Source organism: Rutilus rutilus (assembly GCF_951802725.1).
Source record: "Rutilus rutilus genome assembly, chromosome: 13".
NCBI lineage: Eukaryota > Metazoa > Chordata > Actinopteri > Cypriniformes > Leuciscidae > Rutilus > Rutilus rutilus.
Window position 1 is genome coordinate 30164829 of NC_140218.1, and position 19457 is coordinate 30184285.

The window sequence follows — 19457 nt, forward strand, 5'->3', positions numbered from 1 at the left end:
GTATAAAGCTATTAATGTTTATCAGGCAGCAGAAGCATTCCAGAGTGCAGTTAAAGTAGGACTAATCCCCGTGACGTCACGAGGGGGTGGGGGGGAAGAGTCCTTCAGAAACACGAGAAGAGTCGCTTTCAGAGGAACAAGTACCAACATGCCCAGATTGAGGGACTTCCAGTCAGATTTTAACAATATATAAAAGTCGGAAATTGATCTTTAGCCACAGAGCTGTCTGGCGGCAATGCGTTATATTCAAGAACGGGCTCTTTAGTGGAATTTCAGCAGAAACGTGTAAAGTTGAGCTAAACGATTAAATGAAGGCGTCTTATACTGTATTCAGTGGGCGCACAGCGGTTTTGCGCGTTTGCGTGCAATGCTCGCTCGTTAACGCTACGCGAAAACATCAGTGAACGCTACGCCGATTCTGTTTAACGTTTAATTTTGGTTTCACACCGACCTTTTTTTTCAGAATGAACCAGTGTAAAGTCATGAAGGATGGTTATCTGGAGAAGAGGAGTAATGGACTTCTGCAGCTGTGGAAGAAGAAGCGTTGCGTTCTGTCAGAGGAAGGACTCCGTCTGTACGACAGTAAAGGCGAGAGCAGCAAAGAGATGCGCTTCGAGCTGATGACCACGCTGGACTGTGTGGAGTATAAACGGGGTCTGGTGTACTTCACCATCGTGATGAACGGCGGGAAGGAGATTGACTTCAGGTGCCAGCAGGAGGGAACGGCGTGGAACGCGGAGATCGCGCTCGCGCTGGTGCGCTTCAAAAACCGCGTTGCCGTTCAGACCGGCAGGAACAGACATTTGTCACATCTGGGCAGCTGCGGGGAGGGAGACGTCGAGCTTTGAGGGTAAAGACAACTGGTTTTTGATCTTGATCAGCATTTATTTTGGAAGGGTTGGTTGTGTGTCCTAGCATGGAGAACCATTCGCGTGTTCTCTCGGGAATCAATTATCCAGAATAGCATCTGCTTTTCATTTACTGGATTGAGCTCTATGAAACACAGACACACGTTTTTGTTCACGTCTTTTGGAAAATCACGGCTTTAATTATTCGTTCACAGATCTGAGAGGCTTTACAGCAGCTGCCTGAGGACCGGAGGGATTCCCAATTCCATTATGGAATTTCGAACCATTTCTATTGGGAATATGCTTAGAAGTCAATCACAAAACAAAAACGGTATCTTTTAGAACGCATAGTTCCCAATACAACTATCTCCAGTTGGAATAAAGCTCATGTGGAACATCAAAAAGACTAATTTAAAACTTCAATAGATCCCAAATGATTGTCACTAGCAAGTCATTAATCAGTTCATTAAAGAGTTTCAGAAGCACACTATTTAAATAGTTATAACATCCTTTTGGGATTTTTACATTATTCAATAGGATGTTTTAAAATTCGTATTTGATCCCATTAGAATCCTTTACATTTGGTTCCACATTATAAAAAATATCCACTAGGAATTTTGTACACTGTTTTTCATTATAAAGGCATTCCTGCTTGACCAGCTCCCATTCATAAAGCAAAAGCAGCTGAATAAAGTTAAACAGGGAAATCACACCAGATATTACAATATGAATATTGTTGTTAAAAATTATATGATCAATTATGACAACGTTTTTACGTTGCTCTAACTTATCAAAATAATTTAAGCCATTTTCAACTTTTTTTCCAAGTTACACAAGATTCAACTCATTTTTTAAAGTCAGTTTAATGTAATTTAAGTTGAAATGACTTAAACATCCAAGCTGATTGTACTTAAATATTTTAGGTAGCAACTTTGTGTACAGTGTGTAATTGAATTGCACTCAAGCATTAGAAATCCACTAAATGGGGTTTGTGAGAATTTGATTTTATGCCATGTCCAACATTTGTGCATGAAAAAAAAAAAAAAAAATGAATGAAAACGTCAATTTACTGAATTCATCTGTAATTCTTTCCACACCTCACTAATGCAGTGTTACTATTGTATTCACAGCCCAAACACAGCACTGGATCCAGAAGAGAAAGAGAGACAAGAAAATGAAGGCCAATTGTTAAGGAAACGGCTTATTCTGAACTTGAAAACTCGTATATCTTTTCTTTTGTACTTCCACCTTTTTTCACAGTGACACCTTTCGGCACCATTGGATGGATTTCTGCAGTGGAAAAGATTGAATGCACTTTTACTGCATAAGTCAACAGGAAAAGAGAGACCCAATGGATTGCTCTTCACCATAATTCAATGCTTCACTCCTCACAATGCCAGAGTGGATTTCGGTGTCGACTTTACACTTTCAAGAGACGTTCTTACCTCGTGTGAAATGGAGGACTCACACTCAGTATTATAACTGAAAGCATGAAGCTGCTTCAGGAGACATTAGCCATAGATGAAGTATGACTCACAACTGCACTCTTTAACATTTCATAAGTATTTGAACAAGGAATCTGGATTCATTCCCTTGTAAAGGTTCTTCAATCGCACGGAAAAGCACAGCAGACTGCTTTCCCTTGGAATGCATCCCGAGTGCATGGAAAACTTGATGGATGTGTTTTTATTTTGTTTTCCATTGGGCAATGCTGTTATTGCTACAATTTCCTCCGTATTCTGCCTACATACCCAGAGCGGTTGCCAAACGTTTGATGGTTACAATGATTAAACAGGAAGTGTTTAATTTTTGTTTCACAAAGCTCATTATGTCATTAGGTACACATTGTGCACAAATAAAATGATTTTGTGGCATTGTAATCTGAATTATTTTAATTGGTTTGTAGAGGCCCAAGTCAACAACTTATAGCAAATTCGAAACAATATTGAAGGCGAGTCTCAGTCTGTTCAACATCAAGTGCCTGTGCGGCACATGCCCGGACAATGGCCTCACTGACTAATATTGTCCCGCCTTGCCTGCTTTCCTGTCAGTTTCACTGAGAGGCCGTCAAAGAAGTTGTCAAACAGGGCTTTTTCGTCAGGATGAATGTGTTTTGATGTTGCGCAGGACCTGTGGAAGTTAAGTGCTGCACTCCTGCATTAGCAAAACCAGGTGTGAAGGGAAGTATAGGATTAATCTCAAACGTGCCACAACCAGTTTGTTATCGTAGCATGATTAATGGCGAAATTAAATGACAGACTGTGAAAGATCTGTTCACTAAGAATCTGATGGTCTCACATGGAGAGGTCACAGTTCGTTCACATATGGTTCATAGGGGGTCACAACCCAAAATCGAAAGTAGCCTACTGTAAACGACAAAGGAATACGACATAAGGTTTGACTAAAGTAAAGAGTCGAGGGTCGAACATGTTTATATTTTTGTTGTTTCTACGCAATTCTTGCGACTGTTACGAGGCTGTTATGATGGCCATGAGTCACATAAAGCCTTGTTTATACATTCGCCTGGCTCCGCAGCGCGAGTCTCCGCAGACTACGCGCGCACCTCCCCAAACGGACGAGGCGTTATTCTTTGAAACGATAGGGGGCGACTCGAGTAATTGTCCTCTAAACCATCAGGAATCAGCGGTGAGAAGAAGAAAGCTGTACACACGACAATGTTTATTTTAGTACACCACCAACAATACCACACTACAAAAAGAATCGTGTAAAACCCAGTAAACCCTGAGATTATTACTCGCGACAATAAAACAAAATATATGGATATGAGAATGTGTATACAATATAACTAAATGAACAATCTCTTACATATTTTCTAATTTCACTAAACATTGCATTAATTTTCGTGAACATTTTTATTAAACATGGACCTTCATGTTTATAAAAAATACTTTTGATGCTATTGTATGCTCATTTTTATAAATGTAAGTAACTCATTTAGATGTGCAAACTGGGTGCGGTGTGGTGAGAAGTTCGAGCTCGGCCAGATTCGGCTCGAAGTCGTTCATCTTCGGATGCGGCGCCGCGCGCGTTGTTACAAAAAATGTCGCGCACACCGCCAGGCGAAATTGGGTCTTGCGAACCCAACGCGCACGACCGCCCACACCGCAATGACGTCATTTTTGTCGCGCGCTCGTGCGGACGCATCGAGTATAAACCAGGCTTCACAAGTAAAAAGGTTTACAACATAAACAAATCATGTTTATTTTCATATTAAATCTTCATATTAGACATGCGGCTGATACTATGAACTAATTTAGGGGTTTTGAGTATGACAAATTATATTACAATAACTTTATGTTTAAATATGTATATATTCATATGTATATTTTATGTACTGTATATGCATATTTTTAAACTTACAGTTCTATATTTTATTTATATTTTAATTATATAATTTATTTTTTACACACATTTCATACACACTGCCAGAACTAATATATTCAGTGAAGATGCATTAAAACATGCTGTTGTTTTGACATTTCAATTTATCAAAGAATCCTGAAAAAAATGCTGTCAATAAAGTGCTGTCAAATCGATTATTTGCGATTAATCGCATCTAACATGAAAGTTTGTAAATGTATGCATATATATATATATATATATATATATATATATATATATGTGTGTGTGTGTGTGTGTGTGTGTGTGTGTGTGTGTGCGTGTGTGTGTGTGTGTTTGTATAGTAGTGCTGTTAAATCGATTAATTGCATCTAAGATAACATTACTTAAATATATAATGTATGTGTGTGTATATAGTATATATACACACACACACATATATTTACTAACTTTTATGTTAGATGTGATTATTCGCAATTAATCAATTTGACAGCACTAATATACATACATAATTGCATATTTATACACATACATACACACATACATGTATTTACAAACTTTATGTTAGATGCGATTAACTTAGACTTCCTTTATTAATCCCCGAGGGGAAATTAAGGTGTTACAGCAGCAACAGAAATCGAGACAACATGCATAACAAAAATAGACAATACAATCAATCAATAATCTGAATAATCTGAATATCTATTAATTACAAAATACCATACAACGACCTACTTAACATAACAAATTCAGAAACACCTCCAATTCCCTTACCCACATACACACTCAATAACCAAAAACAATGTCACTCAACCCTTAGTCCAAGCAAAAACATTCAATATATTATTTAAAACAAGTTATTACGGTAATATGGACTAAAATATTAAAATAGTAAATGTACTAAATAATCACAATGAATCGATATGACAGCACTCATTTATATTACATGCATTTCTCTGTGTGTCATGACACAAATCAGCATAATCTCAAGTGAAGTGAACTTCTACTGATGTTCCCTGCTGAGTGTGTAGGCAGCATTAAACACTGTAGTCACCCTGTGGGTCTCGGCACAGCTCCTGCCATATTGTATTTTCTGGTCTCCAGGCCGTTCAGTGCCCTGGGCTGTGCCTGTGGTGTTGCAATAATAGGCAGATTGTGTGTGTGGAAAACCCCAGAGCCGGAGCTACTGAGGAGGCTCTGTTAAAAAAAGCCACAGTCTTGAGATGACTCAGCAGTCTGGCAGCAAAACCTGAACAAGAGCCTGCTCACAGTCTGCTCGACCTCGACACATGCAGTGGCTTTCCTGCGTCGTGGACAGCAGTTTCAGAAAAAGTGTGTATAAAAGCTGCTAATAGTTCTGTGGAAGTTACTACGCTTTAATTTGCTCTGTGGCAAGTAGATAAGAGCCATAAATGAGGATCTGTGTAGTTATTTATTCACTCTAAATATTTGATCTCACAATGGAGTTCAAAGCAATTGTGCGGCAGTAGGTAAGTCTCAGATGACTCCTTCAGTGTCACAAACACTTACAGACACTCAGTCTCTCACAGTTACATAATGCTTAAGTCTGCATCCGGACATGTTGTGGCATCTTTTCCCAAGGTGTGTCTCTGCGGTTTGTGTTATGGCAGTCAGTCTGCGTGGAAACGGCTTCACACCCATAAACACACACAGGATCATGAGGGAAGTGCCCTGCAATAATAGAGCATCACATGTGCATGTGAAGTGTGTTCAACAGCTGAGCTCTGCATAAACACTGCATGAAGGACCTGTGTCTACAGAGAAGTAACTAAAAACGGAAAACGTTTTATGCGTTTTAGCCGTTCATTTGGGCGCCTGAAAACGCAAAGTTTTGAAGACGGGTTTCAAAGTGCACGTTATCGTCTCCATGTAAACTACAAAAACGTGAATTTGTGAAAATGGTGACTTCATGCACATGTGTATTGTTGAGTCTAGGTGCGTAGTTGTTCTTTACAAAGTGACATCGCCATCTACTGGCCTGGCATGAATAATACTGCGTTTTTAGTCTTCGCTGATCCGTGAACGGGGATTGTTTTACAATCTGTACATCTGTACACGAAAAACACAACGGAAAAATGTTTCCGTTTTAGTACATTATTGCTGTGTAAACGTACCCTGAGTCAGAAATTAAAATACAAAAACAAAATTATCATGTTCTAATATTATCGTTAACTAAAACTATCGAAAACATTTCTGTGGACTGAAATAAAGCTAACAATAAAATACGATATTAGTTGAAAAACGTAAACTAAAACAGAATTAGAAATGTTGCCTTGGCAATAAAGTGAAAAGAAATATGAAGCATATAATTATTAACTGAAATAATAATAATAATAATAATTTAAAAGTAAAAAGCAATATTAAACAACTAATAAAAGACAAAAGCACATAATACATTTACAGAAAAGCTCAAATTAACTAAATAAAATAAATAATAATATATATATGCATGTATAAAGCTAATTCAAAATAAAATAATAAATAGTTTAGTAATAATAAATAGTTTTAATAAAACTAAAATAAAAACTAATATAACACTGGTTCTAACAAAGACAAGAATAACATAAATATATATATATATATATATATTCCAAATATTTGTCAATTAAAATTTCAAGTATTTGATAAAAATGACATTGATTGATCATTATCATGACCAAATATTAAAGCAGAAATTTATTTGGTGAATTTAAAAAGTAGCTTAAAGGGATGGTCCAAAAATGAAAAATCTGTCTATTTTTTTCACCCTATTGTCCTTCCAAACCTTTCTTTCTTTTCTGTGGAACATAAAAATATATATTTTGAGTTTTTTTTGTTGTTTTTTTCATACAATAAAAGTCAAAGGTAACCAAAAATGTACAGCCTGATTTTTCAGTTGTAAAAAAATATTAGATTATTAAACAATTGTTGGAATAGGCCTACATTTTACTCTTTCAGTCTTTCCACTTCAAAGTTTTCACTTTTAATTCAATGTGTTGCTCGTCGTTTCTTTGTGATTATTTGTGAAATTTAGGCTACTAGCAATTTCTGAGGAAAAATAGTTTCTACACCATTTTGTTCAATGTGTTTAAGTAGCAACATTTTTCAGAATATCTTCTCTTGCGTTTCGCAGATGAAATGCTCTTTCATCTCTTTAAGCGTAATACAAACACAAATGAGAAGAAAGGTAAAGTTAATATGATATTTGCTTCCCCTTGACTGCAGTCTTCCAGTCTCTCACATTCCAGAAGCTTCTGTGCGTCACTGACAGAGGCATGTGAGGAGCAGAGAGACAGCGTGTGTAAACTGTGTTAAAATAGCAGCCGGGTGAGAGCCTGATTTATTCAACACGCCTCTTTAACCTGTGTTTAATAAACAGAAAACAGATCTTGCCTGAAGCTCTGGGTCAATAAAGTGTGATTCCTCCAGGAAACTAAAGCTTCACTTGAGTTCTAACAGCCATCAAATATTAGTCTACTCATAGCGTCCAGTCGAAAGGGACCGAGACAGCAACATAGTGTCGGCCCAGATCCGGCCCACATCTGGTACTCGTTGAATCCACGTGTACCAGATGTGGCCCGGATCTGGGCCGACACTATGTTGCTGTCTGAGGAATGTTTTAAGGTACAAATACCTTTATAAAAGAAATAATGCTTTAAATAAAATAAAAAGTTCAATAGAGGAATATGCAGCGATGGTAAAATGAACTGATGATTTGAAATATTAAATTAAAACCGCCAGTAGGTGGCGGAAAGTCACCGTGTTTATGAGTGAGTCATCGAGTCATTCATTCATTCAGTAATGAAGCAAGTGGCTGTAATAATCAAATGTATGATGTTATATGTATAAAGGGAACGTTATATCAAAATAGTGCATTGGCACAATTTTGTCAGCAGCCAAAGTTAGGATATTTTAATATAATGTTTATATCAATACAATGTTTAATAATGTTAGAAATCCTTATTATTAATCAATCATTAATCACACTTTTGTTTAGGGTCCAATTCTCACTATTAACTAACTATTAACTATGCATTTTCCCCCAATAAACTCCTAATTACTGCTTATTAATAGTTAATAAGGTAGTTGTTAAGTTTAGGCATTGGGTGGATTAAGGGATGTAGAATATGATCATGCTGAATAAGGCATTGATATATGCTTCGTAAGTACTAATAAACTGCCCCTATTCTTGTAATATGCATGTTAATAAGCAACTTGTTCATAGTGAGAATTTGACACTTTTAACAAAAATAAAAATACTAAAAACATTTTTTGACAAATACAGTTTGTGAACCCCTGAGTTTCATGATAAAATTGACTAGATCTCCAGCAGAGGGCAGACTGACTCAAACATCACGAGGAAGAATGATGTTTATTGTGAAGAATGTCTGCAGCGCTGCAAATAATATAATATAATATAATATAATATAATATAATATAATATAATATAATATAATATAATATAATATAATATAATATAATATAATATAATATAATATAATATGATATAATATAATATAATATAATATAATATAATCAGTTCTGTTGATGTAACATTCCTGATTATCCATGATGAAAGTGATTGCTCATCCTCAAGCAAAACTATTTTGTTGACTACCACAATATGAAAACTAAAGTGGCCTTTTATTTCATTAATATTATATTATTTGTTTTATATTTTTATCAATATTCCAGTTTTTTTTTATTTTTATATATATATATATATATATACTTTTGGGATTTGAGATACTCTACAAGTGTGCATTAAATACAAAAAAGTGTCTTGTTTTCCAGCGGGTCTCGGGTTGTTCGTCACACAGGAGGAGTGAGTGAATGAAGGGCTGATTCTCTGAGTGTGGCTGATGTATGATGATGTCAGCCTGGTTTTAGTCTAAATATATTTTCATAACAGTGACCCTGTGTGATGGCAACATGATGGTTAGTTAATTCCAGGTCATGCAGGTCTAGTAAGGCCACTCTAACAAGTGGACTGTTGACAGTATTTTCTGAAGAGAAGAGACATCTAAAACCTCCTCTGTAAAGACCAACACATCCTATAACTCTACTACAAAATGAAACATGAATTTTAAACCTGGTTTCATCCAATGTTCAGAGTTAAATTTTGAAATTGTATGCAAGTGAGCACATATTCAATTAGAGAATGCCTCATTTGCATAATTAAACATAACATTTCAGAAAACATTATACGTTAAAAACTTTTAAACGTTACACAAAATCAGCTGGGGTGATACTGCCAATCACAATCACAATCATTGCATACAGGAAATGTGAGCATCATTCATCATTAGTGTTTCAGGTCAGCGTGAGTGGATGAGGGATTGAGTGAGATGCTTCAGCGCTGCAGGAGATCACGAGAAGAGGAGAGGAATGTTGTCCTGCTGCTCGACAGGTGCTGGATTTAACACACACACACACACACACACGTACGCACACACATTCTTGTACATCTATCTTTATGAGGACATTCATTGACACAATGCAATCTCTAGCCGCTTACCCTAACCTTACCCATCACAACTAAGTGCCTAACCCGAACCCTTACCCTAAACCTACCCTTAACCTCATTATAACCTTATCCCTAAAACCAAGTCTTGAAAGGGGTCTCAGAAAGTGAGGACCGAAATGTCCTCACTTTACTCTCTTTGTCCTCACTCCAATGGTCTAAACCCTCAAGCGGTGTCAGAAAGGGAGTTCTGACTGAAAGATCCTCACTTCACTCACTCTGTCTTCACTTCAAATGTGTAAAACTCAAACTGGTCCTCACAAAGAAAATACAAACACCTCAATTAATTGCTCAATTTCACCCAAAAAACTTTGATGAGCCATTTAATATGACCGCATGCCTTGAGAAAAGCTCTAGCTCCAGTTGGCTGCAGTTGCCACTTGGTTTGATATTGTTCAATGACATTCCGACTTTAAGAGAGGCTTAAGTGTCCAAATACTTTCTGGAGCCACAGTATATATCATCACATTTCACAGCATAGCAGAACAATCAGCTCTGAGCAGATAAACCAGACTAGTGATGCTCCACTGGCACAGACAGATAGCAAAGAGCGGTGGAGCCATGAGAGAGAGAGAGAGAGAGAGAGAGAGAGAGAGAGAGAGAGAGATTTGTGCTCTAATAATATCCTCCACTGACAGATTAGAGATAGAGAGACTCTGAGGGTTAAATAAAGGAGCACATCTCTATTCTGTTATCAATAATCAGTCTGAGGACGACACCATACAAACCCACACTGTACGGTAAGATCAGATGCGTCTGATGATGGGGAATCTGATAATCATTTTGCATATTTAGTAATAGACTAAATGTACTTCTTTAGTTATCCATTAATTTTAAGTCTCTTGTTGTTTGTTTAATACATTTCTATATTTAACTTGTATACACTTTTATTGTCTTATTAATAATAAATGTATTTTATTATATATATATATATATATATATATATATATATATATATATATATATATATATATATATATATGAAATAAAATCATTTTATCAATGTTTCTCATCCTGACCTTCTCGCAATTTTAAGAATTAGCCTATAAATATATAATTTGACACTCTAATCTGATGCATCATAATAACTGTACAATAAGGGAACAGATATTGAAGTTACAAAATTATATTTTATGTTATATATATATAGCAAAGAGCTATATATGTTTATATATATATACATATATATATATATATATATATATATATATAATTTTACATTCAATAGCTTTAATATCAGTGTATATTAAATATAATATAAAATAATATAATATAATATAATATAATATAATTTAATATAATATAATATAATATAATATAATATAATATAATATAATATAATATAATATAATATAATATAATATAATTCTTTGTTTTATTTGACCTCCCTGCTTATCTTTATAGACTCACATTGCTTGCAAAAATTATATTTTTTTCACCCCTAGCCAAATGCTTTACCCATTTAGGACAGGACACGTCCAAATTCTCGTCTTTGTGTTAGTCCAGCTAAGAAAGTAGCAGGATCACTCATGGCTTTGTTTGGGGGTGTTTAAGTCACTGGCAGAGACATACAGAAAAATGCGAGTAGGTCAGATGAGGACATGATGTGGCCATGGTGTATTCCTGAATTCATTCAGTGGGAATTCAGTGGGAGTACTGAATTAAATTCAATGTATCAAATTCATCTAACTCTGGTTTTGCTTTCTTTTAGTGCTCTGATGCCAAGATGCCTGAACAAGGGTGAGTGTGTATCTCTAAACATGTTCACACCAAGAACGATAACTAAAATGCTGGGTACTTTTAACCCAATGTTGGGTCAAATATGGACTAACCCAACGTTGGGTTAAAAAATGCAGTTTAAAAATGGACAAATTGCATTTTGGACAAAATCTAAAATGGACAAAAATGCAATAAAAAAATTGACAAATTGCATTGGTTACATTAAAAATGTAACCCAACAGCTGGGTTTGTCCATTTTTAAATTGCATTTTTAACCCAACGTTGTGTTAGTCCATATTTGACCCAACATTGGGTTAAAACAACCCAGCATTTTTTAGAGTAGCATCCACACCAGCAATGATAACGTTCTGTTTATTCGAGTCTTTTAAGCAGAATAGATTCTGATTGGCTATCATTATTTTTATCGTAAGCTACATCAGCTGGGAAAAATTTGTCCTGAGAGTGATTACAACTATGTATTTTATCTGTGCCTTTATTGTTATAGTTGTGGTATGGACTCTGCTATTATTTTATATTAGAACGATTTTTAGATCTATATATTTACTGTTATCGTTACAGTAGTTACCACTCTTGGTGTGAACGGGCCTTTACACCAACAATAATCTCTACAGTGGTCTAATAAAATTTCACCCTACCAATGTACATTTTATGCTGTATTTTCAGGCAAGAGGTAAGTTATGCATTATTTTCTCTAATTAATTACTAAAACTATCTGTAATACCTGTACTGTGTTATAACTTTCATATCTGTGCCCCAGAGAAAGTCCAAGATCTCAGCCTCAAGAAAGGTTATGCTAAAGGTTGGTTTGTAACACACATAACACACAAGTTTGTAACACACATACAGTACATTCGAAACATCCATAATCCATTCTCAAACTTCCGTCCACTGAAGCAACTTTTCTATGGCTGGGACTGTAATAATTATATGATCAATAAGTTATGACAGCTTATGTTTTTACATTGCTTCAACTCATCAAAATAAGTTGTGCAATTTTCAACTTCTACAAGTTCAAAGTTCTACAAGAATCAACCATTTTTAAAGTCAATATAATGTAATTTAAGTTGAAATGACTTAAACATCCAAGTTGATTGTACTTAAAAATTTAAGGCAGCAACTTTTTTTATAGTGCCTTGATTAGACAGTGCAAAGTCAATAACACACCACTAGATGGCAGGCATATGTCTGAACCAAGATAATGTTTGCCAAAACTCAGTGCCCTTAAAGCGCACTAAATACACACCATATCTAGTTACACTTTGGATCGGTAGTTGTTAATAAAGCTCCATAAAACTTTACTTGCACTTTTACAACATTATAAGTGTGTCCCATCAGGTAATTAAAAGTTCTACACACACTTACGGTCTTCACGTCCACTTAAACACTTGAGACAAATACTGGAAATACGTCGGGAAAGTAGACTTGCAAGTGTGGGTATCGGGACGGGTGCATTAACATTTACTTGTGTGTGTTCAGAGTTTGATGGTGGCCAAAGCCAAGGAGGAGCTGGAACAGGAGGCGTTGGATAAAGAGGAAGAGAAGCAGAGGTATCTGACGGAGAAAGCTTCTCCTCTGCAGATGCAGGGCATGTCATTCGCTGAGCTTCAGGTAACCTCCTGGCATAATTCTACATGAAGTCCACCTCCAAACTTCCAGTTTAGCTCATTTGCCATACGAAAATCCTCACGACTTAAAATCTAATGGTACAATCACTGCTGCTCACGCCACCCCACCCTGCTATATTTGCATGTTAGCTTACGTAAGGCTAATGCAAATGTCCAGCCCAATGCCTGTCTATCTTAATTTGACTAATTGCAATGTAAACAGCCATCCAAGCCAACCACGATCATTATTATTAGATGTCCGAGTAAAACGATAAGTGGGAAAATTTGCCATATGATATTTTGTTTCTCATAATAAAATACTTTTTGGATAAGCTTTATTTTGTTAGTGTGTGTAATATTATACGCATTCACAAATAGGATTCCTGAAACTCAATTAACATTTCTGTCTCTTTTAGGAACTCTGTCAAGAGCTTCATGGTAAGATTGATGTGGTGGATGAGGAGCGCTATGATATTGAGGCCAAAGTCTTACTGAATAAGCGTGAGGTATGACAATCCTCATAATCCATCGTTTAATAACCAGTTGGACAATGTCATAATGTGCTTTCTTCATGCGGTCTATTTGGAGGTTTCTAATATTAGTATGCAGCTCTGAGCATTTGGGATTGTGATTGTACATAGGCAAAGACCGGTTCACACCAAGAACGATAACTATAAAAATAACAATAACGATATTAGCGTCCAATCCATTGAATGGGAACGTTCTTTTATTCTAAGCGCGTACTGCAATTCTGTCATCTGCCACTTTAAATGCTCGAGCTCATTAAAGCAGGAGGGATTCTGATTGGCTGTCCATCTGTTGGAAAAAAATCGTTTCTCTATGTGGTTATCGTTATAGCTGTGGTGTGGTGCTATCCTTTTATATTAGAAAGATTTTTAGAACTAAATCTTTATTGTTATCTTTATAATTAACGTCCTTGGTGTGAACGGGCCTAAAGGGAGCACAATAACTGAAATGTAGCCTAATTCCGTAAATATACTGCAAATGTGTGTCATACAAACAGAGTTACTCATGAGAATCAACTCCAAATTGATTCTGATACAGTTTGAAATTAGCATGTCGTCAAGCTAATAACAAGGCACTCTAATCAGCTTAAAAACTCACAAAAGTAGACACAAATGCTGGTTAAAACAGTACTTTTGTAGAATTTTGTTCATAATTGACATTTCTTTTGCTTCGTTTGCTAACTTAAATGGATTTGTTCTTCATAGCAGTGCATTATGGGATGACTTATCCACAACGAATAGCCTACATGCACTGCATCCAAAATTGCATATACTGTCTGAGTAGGTACTACATTTGATTACGAATTTTCTTTGTGACTGTCAAAAAGTGTGTTTTATGTAGTATGCCTGTGTGTAGTACGAATGTAATCCAGACGTACAACGTTTGCCATATTGCGTCACTTCACTGCCATTCACAAATCCTCTCCCGCGGCCTCATGGGATAGTAAAGTGTCAATATCAGATGCTCACTTCAGACCCAGACAGCAACATAGTGTCGGCCCAGATCCGGGCCACATCTGGTACGTGTTCAACATGTACCAGATGTGGCCCGGATCTGGGCCGACACTATGTTGCTGTCTGGGGAATCTCTGAAAGAAGTAGGTCAATCAGGTCATAAATTCGGACATACTACTCATTTCACTACCTGTTATTTTGCCTACGATATAGTAGGGAAGAAGGTATATTTGGACACAGGGGTGCAGTACTACCTCTGACACTGACCTAAAAAAGGCATAGTTATAGTAATAATTATTCAAAAGTATATTATGCCTGTGCGCTCACAAAAGAATACAAACACGCGGAGCATGAGTGTCCGAATCCCGACACGGAACCGAAGCCAAACTAGACCGGAATGCCGGGATCCAAACACCACGCCCCGCACATGAAACAAGGCACATAGACAAGTGAGCGCAGACAAAGACGAGACAAAATAGGAGTGTCAGAGCTCTGTCACAAAACCAAGAAATGAACTAGACAGAAGTGACAGAACCCTGACACTAGGAGAATGCTATCTATGTAGGGAGCTCACTAGCTTTTGGAACAAGGCCTTAGTTGATCTCTATGCTAGATATCTCATAAGTAGGCTAATCAAATGACCGTCCGTCCTCTAGATCAAAGACCTGAACATAAAGGTTCTGGACCTGAGGGGGAAGTTCAAGCGGCCCACCCTGAGGAGGGTGAGGGTTTCTGCAGATGCCATCCTCCGATCTCTCCTAGGCTCAAAGCACAAGGTCTCAATGGACCTACGAGCCAACCTCAAATCTGTGAAAAAAGAGGATACTGAGAAGGTACAATGTCATCTGAACACATAAATGAAGTTACATGACCAATTCAAGCAATGCTTACATAGTCAAATGGGTATATTGGTGCAAATGCCTGCAGATGAAACCATATAAACAAAACTAGACAAGTAGGACAATCTTGGAATGTTCCATGTAAGATAATGAGAGTAAACTGTTAATCCCTCAAGGTTACGCCAGTTAAAGGCTTAAAAACATTACTAACCTTCTCACCTTACTCCCTAAACTTGTGGATCAAGCAATAGGCAATGGTCCACATGCAGATATGAAAAGAGACAATGCACCCTGACTATTCAGAGCTTAACAGAGCTCAGACAAGAAGGATGACATCACCTCCAGCAGCTGTTGGAAAGGCGGAGGCTCATGGGATGTGAGTCAGAGGGGTAAAAGGCAACGTTTTTGGATACCAAACAGTGACAATGTTAATTATTTTCAGTGTTTGTCTTGACTATAATAGAGATTAGGTGTTGGATGACAGACACGAGAGTGGACAACAGAAGTATGGTTCGCTAGAAGAAAAGCTTTTTGTGTAGATGCGTAGCTGAATTCATTCCAAATAAAATATTGTATTGTGTTTCAGATAGATGAAACACAACATACTGATACCGAAGAGACCAAGCCCTTAAGAGTAGATAAACCAGCAGATTAAAGGGACATTGTGGGTTATTTTCAATTGAATGTCTTCGGATCATATCTGTCGCGTGTTGTCGATTAGCTAGTGATGGACAGTCCATCTGGTACACGTAGAATCCAAGTGCCGGCTAAATTACGATTTTAACAATCCTTACTGTTCCTTTCTGACTCAAACTGTGCCAAGAACAGTGAGATCCTTGAAGCTTGGTTTATCACATGAAGTTACTAATGACGAATTTTCAATATGGCTACTTTTGAATGCCTGTCAATGGAGATGGATGTTTTTTAGAACTAGATAGTGTAGTTGCAACATCTACCAGCAGGGGCTAGTGTCTTTGATAACCAGCTTAACCTCAAGTCTTTGAACGTAACCTATTTTTCTTTTTTCATTCAAGTGAAATCACCCAAAGTGGCTGAACCAAATTCATTATATTGGCATTCAATTGAACATCAATAGTTTGTTGACCACTCAAACTTGTTTAATCGTCACTTTGTAATAGAAACACTGCTGTATCTTTCTGCAGAAGAGGCCAGTTGAGGACAGTGACTGGAGGAAGAACGTCGAGGCCATGTCTGGTATGGAGGGAAGAAAGAAAATGTTTGATGCAGCAAAAGGCCCCACCCAGTGAAACCTTAGTGAAGTTAACATGAAAGATCATGCAACTTTTGTTTGGCAAATAAAAGGTTAGGTTTAGAGTTGCATACTAAACATAGCATTAATGTACTAGATATACTTTAATAGTCTGGTTTCAGTTTAGGTGTCATTAAACTGACAATTAAAATGACACTTGCACTTCATTGCAACTGCTCTGCATTGGTGCAAATGATTGTGCAACTTTCATGTGGCCAATAAGTAAATAATTACTTGCTTAGTTTATCTTTTATTATGTCAATATTCAGTTATGAGAAAGAGTAAGGTGTACCAATGTATTACGAGAATAAACAAAGTGAAACATTTGTCGATGTCCAAGACTCATTATACATGTGTAGTCTTACCAAAACTTTTCCAGAATCTGGCTATGGATTAACTCTGGATAACCCTGACTTGCAATGGTGAAATTGAACTTATGAAATAAAAAATAAATTGAAGTTTATCTGATTAATAAGTTTTAACAACACATGTGACACTGCACCACAAAACCAGTCACATGGGTCCATTTTGTGAAATTGAGATTTATAAAGCTGAAAATAAGCTTTCCATTGATGTATGGTTTGTTAGGATATGACGATATTTGGCCGAGATACAATTTTTTTTTTATCTGAGGGTGCAAAAAAAATTTTACTTTAAAGTTGACCATTTATGTTCGCATTCACTCACAAAAACAAAACCTAATATCCTAATGATTTTTGGCATAAAAGAAAAATTGATAATTTTGACCCATACAATGTATTGTTGGCTATTGCCACAAATATACCCGTGCAACTTATGACTGGTTTTGTGATCCAAGGTCACATATGTTTTTGCATTGCTTTATAAGATTAAAGGCCCACTGAAGTGCCTTGGAATTCACAGCTTTGTATGATGCGTTGATGTAATTTCTTCTGAAACAGGAAGCTAAGGCGGGACATATTGAATGGCTCCTCCCCCTTTTCAAATAGCAAGCAAATCCAAGATGATACGTTGTTGGATTCAATAGTAGAGGTGTGAATAGCCATTTCATTGTTAACCAACGTACAGTTGGAAAACGGAATAAAACTTGAACGTCTGAGCAACTGAACACACATCTCCAACCCAAATTGCTCTGTGACGCTTATATCATATATCATATTAAAAACTAAAAAAAACTCCATTTTGATTTCAGGGGGCCTTTAAGATAAGCAATTTACAACTTTTTTTATAAGTTATTCACGGTTCAACTAATTTTTTGAAGTCAGTTTAATGTCATTAAAGTTGAAACGACTTAAATATCCAAGTTGATTGTACTTAAAAATTTAAGGCAGCAACTATTTTTTACAGTGTTGTAAATTAACTTGTCAGAAAGTGCATAATAACATAAGTGCGATAACTTCTTTTTGCATGCTATGCCAATAAAATGCCTGCAAAATTAATCGGATGTGCTGTGTTTCTTTGTTTAGTCTAATTGAATGCAAATGTTTAAATTGCTATTGAATAGGCCTCAGGATCATGCAGAGCTGATGAGATAAGGAGTTTGTGCAGGAAGTAAAGCGTTAACTGTGGAGACTGTCATCTGAAGACAGTGGACTCCAACCCTTATTTGCATAGTGGATATCGCTGTCTCTTCCCTGTGTTAGCATTGGGTGGAGTGTTCAGGCCACTTGTGCTTGATGTAGTTATTTAACGTTTTACTGTTGAAGTACATTGTGACGTTCCTTAAGTGGGATGTTTTTTTTTTTTTTTTCTCTGTTTGCTTGAGTGAATATAGAGGCAATTGTAAGTGAAACAATATAGCGGAAACATGTCACCAGATTTGTCATTCCAGCGAAGTTGCCTTTTATTTCCTTTATGACCAAACCCTTTTTATACTGGATAGTCTACTATGGCTTTCATATTGCCCTGGTCAAAGTACAGCAGATCTACTTGTCTCTTGTAGGTGTGGCACAGGGAATAAAGCAAACCCCTCCAGCCCTGGAGTATCAATGCTTTCTGAACTGCAGAGTAAATTCCGCTGTGAATAACTGACATAAAATGTCTTAAACGCTTGACTTCACTTAAAATGCTGTATTCCTCAGTGCTTTGAATCATGTAAGATGTTTCAGAATGTAGGCTTATATCCTTTTGAAAACATGTCACCACATCTACACTGCTAACTGATGCAATGCAACAAAACTATTGCTTCAGTACTGAGTCAACACAGCATAAAATAAAGTGTTCCCATGCAAAAAGTAGACGTTTGTGATTGATGTCATTTATAATAACAGGAATATTCTTTACTCACTCACTTACAATGACAGACTTTTTATAATTCCATATGACAAAAAAAAAAAAAAAAAAAAAAGATATATAGGCTATATATATAATATATATAAGGTAAAGTCAGGGCGGAGCTTGATTTTGTCCAAGGGGAATTGATTGGATGGTTGTGGTTTGCTATTGCTCGATCCCATGTGAGTGACAGGTTGCCCCGGCCTCATTATTATGATTATTATTATTATTAATATTATTTTATTAGGCTATTATTAAAATGATAATTAACAATAATTATTATTTTAAATGCGATTTCATAATGATGATGATCTTGTGCACGGAAAACATATTTATGATAAATACTGCAATATTCCCCCAAAAATATTTATTAATCATTTAATGATTTAAATGTATTATTATTATTATTTGTTGTTGTTGCATTTCTAAATATTCTAAAATATTTAAGGCAAATTTTCATAATTTCATAATATATTATAATATAAAAAATGTTTCTGATATATTTTTGTCAATTTATTTGAGCTTTTTGACATTTCAC

At 36.2% G+C, this 19457-nt stretch overlaps 2 protein-coding genes across 5 annotated transcripts; both read left to right on the forward strand.

Annotated features, from left to right (window-relative positions):
• The first annotated feature begins 88 nt into the window (after positions 1-88).
• Positions 89-2726, forward strand: phlda3 (pleckstrin homology-like domain, family A, member 3). Of its 2 annotated transcripts, none has more exons than XM_084427245.1 (2): positions 89-850; positions 1979-2726. In XM_084427245.1, the coding sequence occupies exon 1, from the start codon at positions 465-467 to the stop codon at positions 846-848; it is 384 nt and encodes a 127-aa protein (XP_084283371.1). In that variant the 5' UTR covers positions 89-464; the 3' UTR covers positions 849-850; positions 1979-2726. The 2 variants fall into 2 exon arrangements, with proteins under 2 accessions (XP_084283371.1, XP_084283370.1); XM_084427244.1 differs by lacking the exon at positions 1979-2726 and adding an exon at positions 1064-1179 and having other exon boundaries at positions 325-850.
• A 7493-nt stretch (positions 2727-10219) lies between these two features.
• tnni1a (troponin I type 1a (skeletal, slow)) lies at positions 10220-18082 on the forward strand. 3 transcript variants are annotated; one of them, XR_014629556.1, is made up of 8 exons: positions 10220-10472; positions 11444-11480; positions 12230-12271; positions 12949-13080; positions 13493-13582; positions 15214-15390; positions 16560-17503; positions 17838-18076. XR_014629556.1 is itself a non-coding variant. In XM_084428099.1 (8 exons), exons 3-8 carry the CDS (start codon positions 12110-12112, stop codon positions 16662-16664), a joined length of 579 nt encoding a protein of 192 aa, XP_084284225.1. In that variant the 5' UTR covers positions 10429-10472; positions 11444-11472; positions 12031-12109; the 3' UTR covers positions 16665-18076. The 3 variants fall into 3 exon arrangements, 2 of the variants coding, with proteins under 2 accessions (XP_084284226.1, XP_084284225.1); XM_084428099.1 differs by adding an exon at positions 12031-12142 and having other exon boundaries at positions 10429-10472; positions 11444-11472; positions 16560-18076; XM_084428100.1 differs by having other exon boundaries at positions 16560-18082.
• Positions 18083-19457: the final 1375 nt, after the last annotated feature.